The 13,095-nt window shown below is 42.3% G+C and overlaps 1 protein-coding gene across 1 annotated transcript in view; it reads left to right on the top strand.

Annotated features, from left to right (window-relative positions):
* The window catches only part of dop1b (DOP1 leucine zipper like protein B), a 45,437-nt gene extending 33,660 nt beyond the window's left edge, over positions 1 to 11,777 (top strand). The window contains exons 21-37 of the mRNA XM_037686173.1: positions 1,706 to 1,897; positions 2,025 to 2,147; positions 2,246 to 2,380; positions 2,467 to 2,522; positions 2,601 to 2,705; positions 2,791 to 2,857; positions 2,926 to 3,085; positions 5,828 to 5,910; positions 5,996 to 6,105; positions 6,186 to 6,335; positions 6,522 to 6,583; positions 6,860 to 6,988; positions 7,499 to 7,635; positions 7,735 to 7,790; positions 7,886 to 8,029; positions 10,342 to 10,474; positions 10,598 to 11,777. Of these exons, the coding sequence (XP_037542101.1) occupies positions 1,706 to 1,897; positions 2,025 to 2,147; positions 2,246 to 2,380; positions 2,467 to 2,522; positions 2,601 to 2,705; positions 2,791 to 2,857; positions 2,926 to 3,085; positions 5,828 to 5,910; positions 5,996 to 6,105; positions 6,186 to 6,335; positions 6,522 to 6,583; positions 6,860 to 6,988; positions 7,499 to 7,635; positions 7,735 to 7,790; positions 7,886 to 8,029; positions 10,342 to 10,474; positions 10,598 to 10,858 (2,103 nt within the window). The 3' untranslated portion in view covers positions 10,859 to 11,777. The remainder of the gene's footprint in view (positions 1 to 1,705; positions 1,898 to 2,024; positions 2,148 to 2,245; positions 2,381 to 2,466; positions 2,523 to 2,600; positions 2,706 to 2,790; positions 2,858 to 2,925; positions 3,086 to 5,827; positions 5,911 to 5,995; positions 6,106 to 6,185; positions 6,336 to 6,521; positions 6,584 to 6,859; positions 6,989 to 7,498; positions 7,636 to 7,734; positions 7,791 to 7,885; positions 8,030 to 10,341; positions 10,475 to 10,597) is intronic.
* The last annotated feature ends 1,318 nt before the right edge of the window (positions 11,778 to 13,095 follow it).

Here is a 13,095-nt window from a genome sequence, read left to right on the forward strand (position 1 = left end):
AAGCCGTGCGGAAGTCTTTCTCCATGGCCTCTCCGAACTCCTCCCATGCCCGAGTTTTTGCCTCAGCAACCACCTTGCTGAGGTGGTTGCTGAGGCATGTCGCTTGGACTCCCGATAACCATCAGCTGCTTCCGAGGTCCCACAGGCCAAAAAGGCCCGATAGGACTCCTTCTTCAGCCTGACAGCATCCCTCACCGACGGTGTCCACCATCGGGTTTGAGGGTTGCCGCCGCGACAGGCACCGACACTTGCGGCCGCAGCTCTGGTAAGCCGCCTCGACAATAGAGGCACGAAACATGGTCCACTCAGACTCAATGTCCCCCACCTCCCTCGGAACATGTTCAAAGTTCTCCCGGAGGTGGGAGTTGAAACTCCGTCTCACAGGAGACTCTGCCAGATGTTCCCAGCAAACCCTCACAAGACGTTTGGGTCTGCCAGGTCTGACCGGCATCCTCCCCCACCATCGGAGCCAACTCACCACCAGGTAGTGATCAGTTGACAGCTCCGCCCCTCTCTTCACACGAGTGTCCAAGACATGTGGCCGCAGATCAGATGAGACGATGACAAAGTCGATCATCGAACTGCGGCCTAGGGTGTCCTGGTGCCAAGAGCACATATGGACACCCTTATGCTTGAACAAGGTGTTCGTTATTGACAATCCATGATGAGCACAGAAGTCCAACAACAGAACACCACTCTGGTTCAGATCAGGGGGGCCGTTCCTCCCAACCACACCCCTCCAGGTCTCACTGTCATTGCCCACATGAGCATTGAAGTCCCCCAGCAGAACAAGGGAGTCCCCAGAAGATGCACTTTCCAGTACCCCCTCCAAGGACTCCAGAAAGGGTGGATAAACTGAACTATCTGAACTGAATATATATATATATATATATATATATATATATATATATATATATATATTTATTACAGTAGTCCCTCGTTTATTACAGATGTTAGGTTCCAGCACCACCCCCTGCTGCCACAATAAGTGAAAAATAAGAAGTAGGTATAATAGAACAAGAGAAGAGAAGCAGGACAGCAAAGGGTTAACCCTTCACACAGCAAATACAGCACGGAGCAGAAATGTACTTCTTGATCATTTACACTGTAACAAATGAACATAGAAGTTCTAAAATAATTAAAAATAAGTTTTAACACTTTTATATTTTGTGATTATGACGATTTTACAATGTGACATACTTTGAATTATAAGTTGGAAGACAAAAGTCGATCAGTTCATCCGGACAGTAAAGGGTTAACCCTTCACGAAGCTGCTGCAGCAAGAGGAGAAATACAGGAGGGAGCTTCTCCCTGCACCTGTGGGCTGCACACAAGTGCAGCAGGTGCTAATTATCAAAATATATATATTTTAAATAAACAAACCATGCCGATCGTGCGGCTCATCCATCACTCAGCCAGTTGTTTCTCATGTCCAATCTTACTTTGAAAAACTATTAATGAGCGAGTCCATGAAAGTTAAACTTAAAAAAAGGACTATTGTACCTCATTACATATGAAGGACTGCTCCTAAACAACAATCTCTACAAATAGTTGGGGGGTTAAATAAATATTTAAAAGGCTTTATAATGGTTTACAATATTTTTTTACTCATGTCTTTTGTTGCTAACCTTTCCCGTGCTTTTTATATTTAAATCATGAATTGAAAAAAAAAATTTTTTTACCTCCCTCTTCCTCCTCCTGTCAGTCCCTGGTCACCTGCGATCCTGTGGACGTCCGTAACGCACGTAATGCTGTGCTCGAGACGCTGCCGCACATGCTCAGCACCATGGCGTTGTTTTGGGGCGTGATCATGAGGGAGGAGGGTCATCGGCGAACGTCTGACTCCGCCCAGAGCAGCAGACACATTTCTACCTCTGTGTATTTCAAATCCACCAAGGTATGCATGGAGATGTGGCATTCATGCTGTGTGTGTTTGTTAATCCTGTAATGTGTTTTCATTTATCATATATTATCACATATGGTTATAGAAAATTTGTGGGGTCCTTTGATCTGTACTTTATTAGATTTTGCGACAGAGGATACTGGAGTTTCTGCTCCCTTTAACTGGAAATTATGGGGTTCAGCTGTTGGCTTCAGTGGGAGTAGTATGGAACAATAGGAGGAGCAAAAGAAGACATAAAGACAAAGTAAGAACCTCCATGTATGATTTTAAAATAAAAAAAACATCTTACACTTACTATTTTTAGAGCACATTTTTGGGTCTTTAAAATCTGGTTCTCTTTAGGTGTTGCCTGTGGCCAGCGAGTCTCGCCTAGTCGTTGTGGAGCTGGTGAAATGTTTGAACACTTTGAACACAGAAACTATCTTGCAGCTGGTCAAAGAGGTTGTGAAGAGACCGCATCAGATCAGAGGAGAACGGGTATGCGAGCACGTACAGGTAAAAAGGTAAAAAATATTTACTTTAGATAAATGAACACTTAAATGTTTGACTTTTGCCTTCATCAGAAGTCGACTCTGGTTGATATTCCTGTGTTACAGTTCAGCTATGCCTACATCCAAAGGTACGTGCAAATATTTGCTCATGTTAGCTAATTTATTTTTTCCTTTGTTGATCTTCAGTCATTTCTGTATCTATGCAGTATTCCAGCACAGGCTCTGCAGGAAAATGTTGCTCCTCTCCTCTGTCTCTTACGGGAATCTGTCCAGCTAAACATGGCCCCTCCTGGACATTTCTTACTGCTGGGGTTGGTCCTTATCTTAAACCACATGAATATATTAATTGGCTCACTGATGTAAAATTTCTACTGATGTTAAAAAAACTTGTTGCAGAATCCTGAATGACTTTGTCAATCGGCTCCCCAACCTGGACAGTAAGAAGGACACCAGGGATCTGCAGGTAAGGTGTGATCATCTGAGGTCTGAGATCAAAAGAAAGTGCAGGATATCTGATACATTACTTCACAGGAGGTGACTCAGAAGATCCTGGAGGCAGTGAGTGGAATTGCAGGCTCATCTTTGGAGCAAACCAGCTGGCTCAGCCGCAGCCTGGAGGTCAAAGTGCAGCCGCAGGTGTGCCCAGACGTAGACGAGCCGGATGATGCAGATGTGGATGGGGATCACTGTGGTAACTTTTAAAATAACTTGTGACACATAAAAACACAGTACACGAAGACTAACACTGTTGTGGTGCCAAGAATTGGATCTCTTCTCAAAAAAATTATTTTTGAGAGAAAACAAAAGACGCTTGCTCACAGTTTTGTCACTCTTTCAAGACATTTCAACATTTGTTCATTCATTCAACCTTTATTTATACAGGTTAGTTCCAATGAGCCTCAAGGACTCATTTACAAGAGAGAAATTTTACATGCAGATAAAGTGGATGAGGAAAAGAGAACACGAGAGGGTGGAGGAGGTTAAAAAAAAAAAAAGCAATATCTCACACCATGTCCTGGCTGGGAACAGTGTGAAAGTTGGAAAAAAAAAAAAAAAAAAGACCTCGCAACATAAAAAGCAACATACAATGACACCAAAATACATTTCTGCATGAGGAGGTCAACAATGGTGGTGAGTTGTCCGTGGACACTGCCAGAAAGTTCCATAGTTCTGATTAGATGGTACAGTATCTATCAGCAGCTCAGTTCTGATCAGGCTCACAGATGTCCTCGGGAAAGGGGGGTAGGAGGAGCAGAGGAACAGCAGAGTGTCATTATTCACATAAACTCTGGGAGAATTTGAGATAACTGGCCTATTCAAGGCCAAGCGGGGAAGCCAGATTTGATAACAACATATGTTTTGGGACAGGCAGATTCTGCTTGATTTTTTAAAATTTTTTTTATTTCTGCCTTCAAAAGTTCTGCTGGTACTTCTCAATGGCGAATCCAAAACAGTCAGATTTGTGGTCTTTCTGCCGGGCCGTGCTTGTAGCCTTCCCCAAGGTCTAATCCTTCACACCCAACGAGTTCCAGAAGCCGCAAGTGGCCTGCGATTCTCAGAAATCGCGTCCAGCTTACTCCTTAGCTCGAAAAGCAATTGAGTCTGGGCGTTGGAAGCACAGAACAGTTTTTCACACATGGCAGGCAGCTTCAAAATTGCCAGATCCGCTGCTAACGTCTTCCAAATTTGTTGATAAGCCAGAAACCCGCCGACTCCAAAAAGCAGAAATCCTGCTATCGTAAATCAAATTGTGTATGCATCTTCTACGTCAACTGACAATACAGAGACGCACCATCTTCCGCTGGCTCCAGGAATCCATGGTGTATCCCAAAACAAATGTCCCTTCAGGGCATGAGGGCTCTCCTTCTCCCTGTTTTCTCGTCGAGAAAATTTTATCAGTTGCGTTGAGAGACCAGCTGACCAAATCCATGATTTACAGCTTAGAAGATGTGTAGAGAGAGGCTCTGAAAAAGGTTCATAGGACAAGAGAGCAAAAAGCAGGAGGGAGGCAGGAGCGAGTGAAGAGACTGTCTTTGTCAAGAGCAAGCAGGAAGTGAAATTAAGGGGTTTAATATAAACCCTAAGCCTGCCATTAAAAAGTTCACTAAATTAGGAATGAATCATTTATTTCTAGCATTATATTAACATGTTCCAATCGAAAATCTATCGCCAACATTAAATAAATATCACCACTTGCTCTCGCCGAGATCGGGTGTTTCTCCCCCTCCCTCTCCGCTTTGCTGCTCTGTCTGTCGGTGAAACTGCTGTGAGACTCTCTTGCATTTCTTACGAACCATAATTATGGACTTGTTTTGATCAGTTGATCCCTCAACTCAATTTACAACATTTCTTCGAAGAGAAGACAGACTTTAGGTGAGCCGATTTGCCCTGTTGGCACACACGCAGCTGGATATCTCATCGACTGGAAGACTTGATGATGTGTCTATCTCTGCTGCCATCTGTGGATTTTAAGGACGCATATTTAATTGGATTTTCGATAATGGTTCCTGCTTTTTGGATTCGGCTGGTTGCTGGTTTTATCTACAATCAAGGAAGTCGTCTGCAGCAAATTTGAACCCGATCACGCTGCTTGCCTTTATGATAGCTTGGTTCGTGTCTCGAGTACCCGGACTCAAATGCTTTGGGCTGAATGGATCAGATCTTGGGGATTTTACTCAGTCACGTTCCATCGGTGTGACCATGTACTTTGCACATTTCGAAACTGAGTGAACCAGCACAGACTTAAGGTAGATGTCATTAAGTTCTGCCTGTCCCCAAAACAACTGTGTGTTTATCTGAATTTGCCCCCCTTGGCTGGCCTTGAAGGCCACCTTATCTGAATTCGCCTGGAGAACATGTGATCTGACGCTCACCACCCCCTCCCTGAGGAATTTCCAACTGATAACCAGATGAAACCAGCTGAATAAACTTTGTGTCATCATTTCAGGACTCTTGGATTCTCATAGTTGTTATTCTTGGCCATTCCTCGACATCCCTCGAGAATGTTTATGGATCTCACCGGAGGACATTGGCTGATTATTCCATCTTTATCAGAACTCGTGACTTCGAGAGCATCTATGAACATTGCTGACCGCTCTCGTCTCCCCCGTCTGCAGAATGTCTATGTCACTATGTGCTGTTTGTGCAAGGTGTTTTTTTAATATCAGAGGGTTTTTTTTCCTCAGGCAGGAAAAAAAATAGTCTGATAGGATTTTTTTTTCGCCTCCAACTCCTACATGTGTCCAGTTAACCACTGTTTTTGTCTGTCCAAACAGGTCTCACTTGTAAAGGAGTCTTTGAGGCTCAATGTGATTTATCTGTTTAAATAAAGGTTGAATGAATGAATGAAATGTATATAGGAAAATCTCTGAACTGTAAATTAGAAAACAGAATTATTAAATGATTGTCTTTTTTTTTTTTTTGTCCTTTTTAGAGTCAGTGACTCAAGCAAATGCCATGGTGTCGTCCTCTGCTCCCTCTGTTTATAGTGTGCAGGCTCTTAAACTGCTTGCTGAGGTAAAGCTTGATCAACCTCTTATTGTTTTAGGCAAATCGTAGATTACAGTTTCTTTGTGTGCTAACGCACGGGCTTCTTGTTTAGATCTTGGCACCCCTCCTGGACATGGTGTATCGCAGTGATGAGAAGGAAAAAGCAGTTCCTCTCATCTCTCGTCTCCTCTACTATGTTTTCCCCTACCTCAAGAATCACAGGTGATCACTGATGAAGTGCCTTCATAATATTAATATTCACTTTCTTAGGGCTTACCAGAAACCTGTTCTTCGTCTTGCAGTGCCTACAACATGCCCAGCTTTGAAGCAGGTGCTCAGCTTTTGAGCAGTCTCAGTGGATATGCTTACACCAAAAGAGCCTGGAAGAAGGAGGTCTTTGAGCTCTTCATGGAACCCCTCTTCTTCACTATGGATGCCTCCTGTGCACACAAGTGAGTACGTTTATCTCTCGGATGTAAATGTTTAATTAATAGTACTCCTCAACAACCTCCTCCAGGAACATAACATGATTATAACACACCTAATGACATTTCCGTTTTATTTCTAGTTATTTAGACCTCTATATTTTAAGACCTTAAGACAATATCTGCTGTTTGTTTACCTTATTTTCTCTGTAGTTGGAAATCAATTATTGACCACCTGCTGACTCATGAGAAGACCATGTTTAAAGATTTGTTGGGTGAGAGCCACGTCTTGTTCAAAACAGTTTTTTCTCATTGTAAGAGCCTTTCTCAGATATAATACAGGCTTTGTTTGTTTTTTTGTTTTGATAAAATTAGAACCGTTTGTTAGAACAAAGCAGAAAGGCAAATGTCTAATATTATTTGTTAATAATAATTGATCCAGAAAAGAAGTTGTCTTTAATTTGGGTTTTTATGTTCCATCCATTATACAAAAAAAATGTAATCTTTCTGTCAATGTTGACTCGTAAAAATTCTATTTATTTCCCTGACAGGTATGCAGAGCAGCTCCCTGAAATTGTTCTCTAGTGCTGACCAGAAACCCATGCTGTTGAAGCGCCAGGCGTTTTCCATGTTCAGTGGCGAACTCGACCAGTATCATCTCTATCTTCCTCTTATTCAAGGTGGAGTGCTGTTATTTGATATTTGTGTTGGATAAATAAATATCCATTCATCATCCGTTTACTCAAATAAGTCACTCTGAGGACACGAGAAGATTCTTAAACCAGTCTTTACTTGCAAGGGTAGACTGTCACGAGGAAGCTTTTACAGATATGCAAAAATAACATGCTTAGAGCTGCTCAGTGAGAATCTGCGCTGGACAGAGAGGCAGAAAATGCTTTAATACACACTTGTCAGACAGAGGCAAGGTCAAGATGACCTTGGCTTTCCAGCTTACAGACGAGGAGAAGCACTTGGAGTCTATCAGTTGCTCCTCCGTGCCTGCAGGCTCCTCTCTGAGGAGACAAAAGACTCTCTGATCTCGCACACGTTTCAACATTAATTTAACATTTAGTGATAAACATCCATAACCTTTACCTGAATTCTCTCGACATTTGTTTAGATTTGAGTAATTACCATTAGTGAACTTGAAAATAAACAGATGTTAAAACTGACCCTGTTCTTCCTTTCAGAACGTCTCACAGAGACTTTGCGAACAAACTCAAGCGCAGCTGTTTTTGCCCAGATGTTTCTGATGTTTCGTGTTCTCTTGTTGCGGATCTCACCCCAACACCTGACATCCCTCTGGCCCATAATGGTCACAGAACTTGTAAGTTACAAGTTTCCAGGAACCAGATTTAATTTATGGTGTCATTGGTGTGTTTCTTGTGATTGTATTAGTTTTTTGTTTTTTATATTTTGTTTTCAGATACGCACTTTTGCACGTTTAGAGAAAGCTCTGCAGGCAGATAAAGACGTCTCAAAGTGAGCAATTTCTTTCACTGATTAAATATTTCATTAATACCTTGATAAAATCTCTCACTTTAAACTCCCACTGTCTTTGCTCATGTACCACCAAGGCTGGCTAAAGTTGTCCGTGGGGCCCTCAACAGAAACGGACCAGTGAACTTCTCTCAGGCTGAGCTGGACATGTACCTGTCAGCCTGCAAGTTTCTGGACACCTCCTTGGCTTTTCCTCCCGAGAAGATGCCACTCTTTCAAATGTAGGATATTAAAGACATGCCTACATGTTGTTGTAATACAGTAGTCTCTCACTTATTGTGTGGGTCGCTTTCCAGACACCCGTGATAGGTATAAATCTGCGAAGTAGGGATGTTATGTTTATTTTATTATTTATATATTTTAAGGCTTTATAAACCCTTCCCACACTATTGCAATGTTCTTAACAATGTTCTAAACTCTCTGAACGCTCTAAAAGAGCACAGCAAAAGAGAGAAAGGCTCAGTTCGAGTCACGCTTAATATTTTAAATAAACAATCCATGCTACTTGTGCGGTTCACTCAGGTATAAGACAGAAACCCCACCCCGCCCCCACCTTTTTTTTTCCGAGACTGTTGTGTGCCTGCCTATTATTTGTCTCTGCGCTGCTGTCTACTGCCTCAGAAAGAGAAAGGAAGGGGCAAAGGGGGTATGTCTTTCACCTGAGAGAGCCGCACTCGTCCACTCTCTGTTCATCTGATCTGATTTCAGTTCAACCTTTATTTACACAGATAAATCACTTGGAGCCTTGAAGACTCTCTTACAAGTGAGAACCTGTTTAGACAGACAAAAAAGTTTGTGACAGTAACATCAGGATTTAGAGGCAAAAAAAAATTCCTAACAGGCTCTCTCTCAATGGCCTATGAGAGATATGAAATTGAAAAAAACACCCCACCCATATAAGCACATGGTGACATTGACATTCCACAGAGGAGGGGAATGGTAAATAGTAAATGGACTGTACTTATATAGCGCCTTTCTATCTTATTTCAAGATACTCAAAGCGCTTTACACTACAATCTGTGTCCTCATTTACCCATTCATACAGCACTCTACTAGATCTCTACAAAGCTAATTGAACAAATCATTCTAATGAGACTAATCAGTGCTTTATCACATTCATACACCGATGGGACACACATCAGAGGCAACGAGGGGTTCAGTGTCTTGCCCAGGAACACTTCGACATGTGACTGCTGGTGGATTCGAACCCCCAACTCTCGCATTGGAGGACGACTGCTCTAACCACTCAGCCACAGCCGCCCCAGACGACAAGGACGATGAACGTGTCCAAGGACGCTCCCAGAGGCACTGTAGGAGTTCTGATAAGAATGGAACAATCAGCCAGTTTCCTCTGGTGAGATTCGTAAACATTCTCAGGGAGTGCCGAGGTTGGCCAAGGTTGACAGCGCCAGTGAGAATCCAAGAGTCCTGAAATTATGACACAATGTTTAGTCAACCGGTTTCCCCCTGATAGGCCCATAAACTTCCTTGGTGGGAAGGAGGGGGCATCGTGTCAGATTTAGAGTCTCCAGGTGAATTGAGATAAGGTGGCCAGCCAAGGGAGCCAAATTCAGGTAAACATTTGTTTTGGAGACGTGCAGAACTTTACTGAATTTTATCTGCCTTGAGTCTTTGCTGGTCTCGCGTAGATTCCGAAACATCCAAATTAAGTGGACACACCACTGGTCCTTGCCTGAGAATATTCCCCAAGATCTGATCCATCTTGCCAGCAAGTCCTAGGGGCCGCAAATGGCCTGCCATTCTCACAAATCACATCCAGTTTATGGTTCAGTTCGCTAAGCAATTGAGTCTGGATGCTCGAGACACAGAGCAAACCATCACATAAGGCCGGCAGCCTGACCAGGGCCAAACTAGCTACAGCCTTCGTCTTTGTATGTTGATAAGCTAGGAACCAGCCGATTCCAAAAAGCAGGAAACCTGTTATCATAAATCCATTTATATATGCATCTTCGACGTCCTCGATCGACAGCAGAGATAGACTCATCACATTCCACTTCCCCAGGACTCAAAGACATATCCAGCTGTGTGCATGTAGTCAGGGCAGTTCGGCTCACCTGAAGCTTGTCTCGTCATTGAGAAATTTTATCAGTTGCGTTGAGAGACCAACTGACCAAATCCATAGCAAAATTATGGTTTGGAATATATGTAGAGAGAGGCTCAGAAGCAGTTTCACAGACAGGACAGAGCAACAAAGCAAGAGGAAAGGAGGAGAAAGGCGTCCGCCCTCGACAAGAGCAAGTGGTGAAGTGTTCATCTCTGCTCCCTGAGCAGTATTGATGGAGAAAGACCGTCTGTCACAGCAGAGCAGACAGATAGCCTCAGAAAGAGAAAGGAGGAGGTGGGTGGCGTCTGCCTTACCCATCACCAATCATGTGTTGTGTAAAATCTTGCGTTGAAAACCAGCGAAAGAGTGAGTCCGCAAAAGTCGAACCGTGAAGTATCGAGGGACTACTGTAGTTCATTTAGTATGGGTATTATTTTCACGAACACCTATCGTTTGTTTGTCTTGCAGGTATCGCTGGGCATTTGTTCCTGAGGTGGATGTGAACCGCTACAGTGGTCCAGAGAGTGCACTGATTGAAGGTGAACAGGAGTGCACGCCACATATTGTCAGAGTACTGGAAGGGATTCAGCAGCGCTATGGGGTATAACACCATATTCATTCCCTCGTAAACGAGCCTGAAATGGTCACTTAAATGGAATTTTAATTTACTTTACTTATTTTACTTTGTTTTATTTAAAAATGGTGCTTCACGTTGTTGTTTCAGGCTCTAAATGAACTGAGTGAGGAATCCTCCACTGAACACTTGGAGTTCCCCCTTCTTACTCAGCGCTCCCTGTCCTCCATCACCCAGCTGCTGCCTTTCCTGCGCACCCTTTGCTGTTCTTTCCAGGCCCCTCCCCCCTCCTGGAGCCAGCCAGATGTCCACTTCCCTGTAGCAGACTACCCAGCAGCCAGCTCGCATGCGGTCATGAGACGGCTGGAGGACATCATTGAAAATGAGTTTTTAGACTCCATGGAAAGTTAAAAACTCAACTTTGTGACCTACAAAAATGCAAGAAAAAACAGAAAATGGGCACAACTAATGATTATCTTGTAATGTGAACTAGCTTAAAAAGAAAACAATTGAAAAGCTGCTTTTTAATGTTTTTAGTACTTCTGTTCTCCTTTTGAGGCTACTCTAGAAAAGCAAAGGGATTCATGAAAGTTACTTATGTTGATTTGTTTTTTTTATCCGAGAAATGTGATATATGGATAATTACTGGAAAACAATCTTTTTCACCAAAGGAGATGTTATTGCACCTTCAAAATTATTCACCTTCTGTTTTTAATATCAATAAATGCAGTCAGATATACCATTTTCAAATATACTCTCCTCAATTGTTTTTAAAAGACATGCACCTTATACTAGTCATTCATTTTCTGACAGTACCGTAAAGAACCTTCTAAGGTTTTGCAAGTAATTTTAGCTTGAACTACTTTCGGGAATCTATATTTTAAAGTTGCATATACCTGTTTGACCCTTAAGATTGTAAAAAATAAACATCTTGTTAGAGATTTAGAATAATTTTGTAACAAGTTTCTGTGGTAAGCTGTTGAATGTTCTTTTGTCTATAATGGGAAAGATCTAAAATATCTGGTGTACCTCAGTATAACACATGCTTACCAGTTTTGGTGTTTTTAAGGGAAATTGGCTTTTCTTTATTATTGTTCCTGGTTAGTTTCTGCAGCTGCTTGGTGTCTTTTTTTCTGCGTATCTGAATGTTTGTGTAACTTATTTGGAATGTATAAAGGACCATGTCCAGTTTTGACACAATGGGGGAAAAATGGACTCAACAATTACTTTGTCAGAAAAATACCTCTTTACCATCCTGTAAAAGGTTCAATGTAATTTCTTAATAAAGAAATAGACTGAGAACCAAACTCATATTTAAGGTAATTTATTTCCAGCTAAGGAGCAGACGTTTGTACATTCCAGCCCACCAAGGAAGCATCATTCATTCATTCAACCTTTATTTAGACCGATAAATCACATTGAGCCTCGAAGACTCATTTACAAGTCAGACCTGTTTAGGCGGACCAATATGTAATGAAAGTGACACGTGTAGGATTTGGAGGCAAAAAAAAAAAATCCTATCAAACTTGACTGAGGAAAAAGACCCTGATGCTGGAAAAAAAAAACACCCTGCACATAGGCACATAGTGACGTAGACATTCTGCAGGGGAGAGGAGACTATAAGAGCGATGATCGTGTCAAGGACACTCCAGAGGCACTGTAAGAGTTCTGATAAGAAAGGTACAATCAGTCAGTTCCCTCTGGTGAGATCCATAAACACTTGTGCCGAGGTCGACCTGGAACAGCGCCAGAGAGAATCCGAGAGTCCTGAAATGATAATGTTTATTCAGTCGGGTCCCTCTGACCGGTCTGCAGACTTCCTCTGTGGGAGGGGAATGGAGGGGGCAGAGCATCAAATTTACAGGGCCTCCAGGCGAGTGGAGATAAGGTGACCTGTCAAGGCCAGCTGGAGAGACGAATTCAAATAAGCAACAATTGTTTTGGGAACAGGCAGAACTTTACAGATTCATGTCTGCCTTGAGTCTTTGCTGGTCCTCTCGAATCCCAAACGACCAAATTAAGTGGACAGATGCAGGCAGTCTGACCAGGGCCAAATTTGCTGCCAATGACTTCCTTGTTTATGATAGACCGGGAACCAGCGGAATCCAAAAAGCAGGAAACCAGTTATAAATCCAACTGTAAATCCTTGGTGCTTGTCTTCTCATCGAAAAAAGTCTGCTTGCCTGAAACTTGTCTTCTCGTCGAGGAAATTTTATCAGTTGCGTTGAGAGACCAATTGACCAGATCCATTGCAAAAAAATTATGGTTCGAACAACAGGAATTATGCATCCTAAAGCTGGGAAGGGCAGTCAGCTGCTTGAAACTGTTTTTACACCTTTATGCATTTCATATGACTGTTTACAGAGGAGCTGGGCTTCTTATCCACTCTTTCTCTTTATGGTAGGATGGATAGGATAAGTGGTCTAAATCTCTTTGGATCTATTATCTTATCTATTACTATATTTCTTTTGGACCTTGTAAATATATTTCTTTTTCACTTTTTGGTACTTTATTTTGTACCCAAAAAAAGTTCAATCTGGTCCTCTGGACATTCAAAAAAAAAAAAAAAAAAAACAAAGCAAAAAAATGTAGAAACGTTTCGTCTCTCATCCGAGAGACTTCCTCAGTCTGAGGAGCTGTTTTCAGCT

Source organism: Nematolebias whitei, chromosome 13 (assembly GCF_014905685.2).
Source record: "Nematolebias whitei isolate Nwh7 chromosome 13, NemWhi1, whole genome shotgun sequence".
NCBI classification, from domain to species: Eukaryota; Metazoa; Chordata; class Actinopteri; order Cyprinodontiformes; family Rivulidae; genus Nematolebias; species Nematolebias whitei.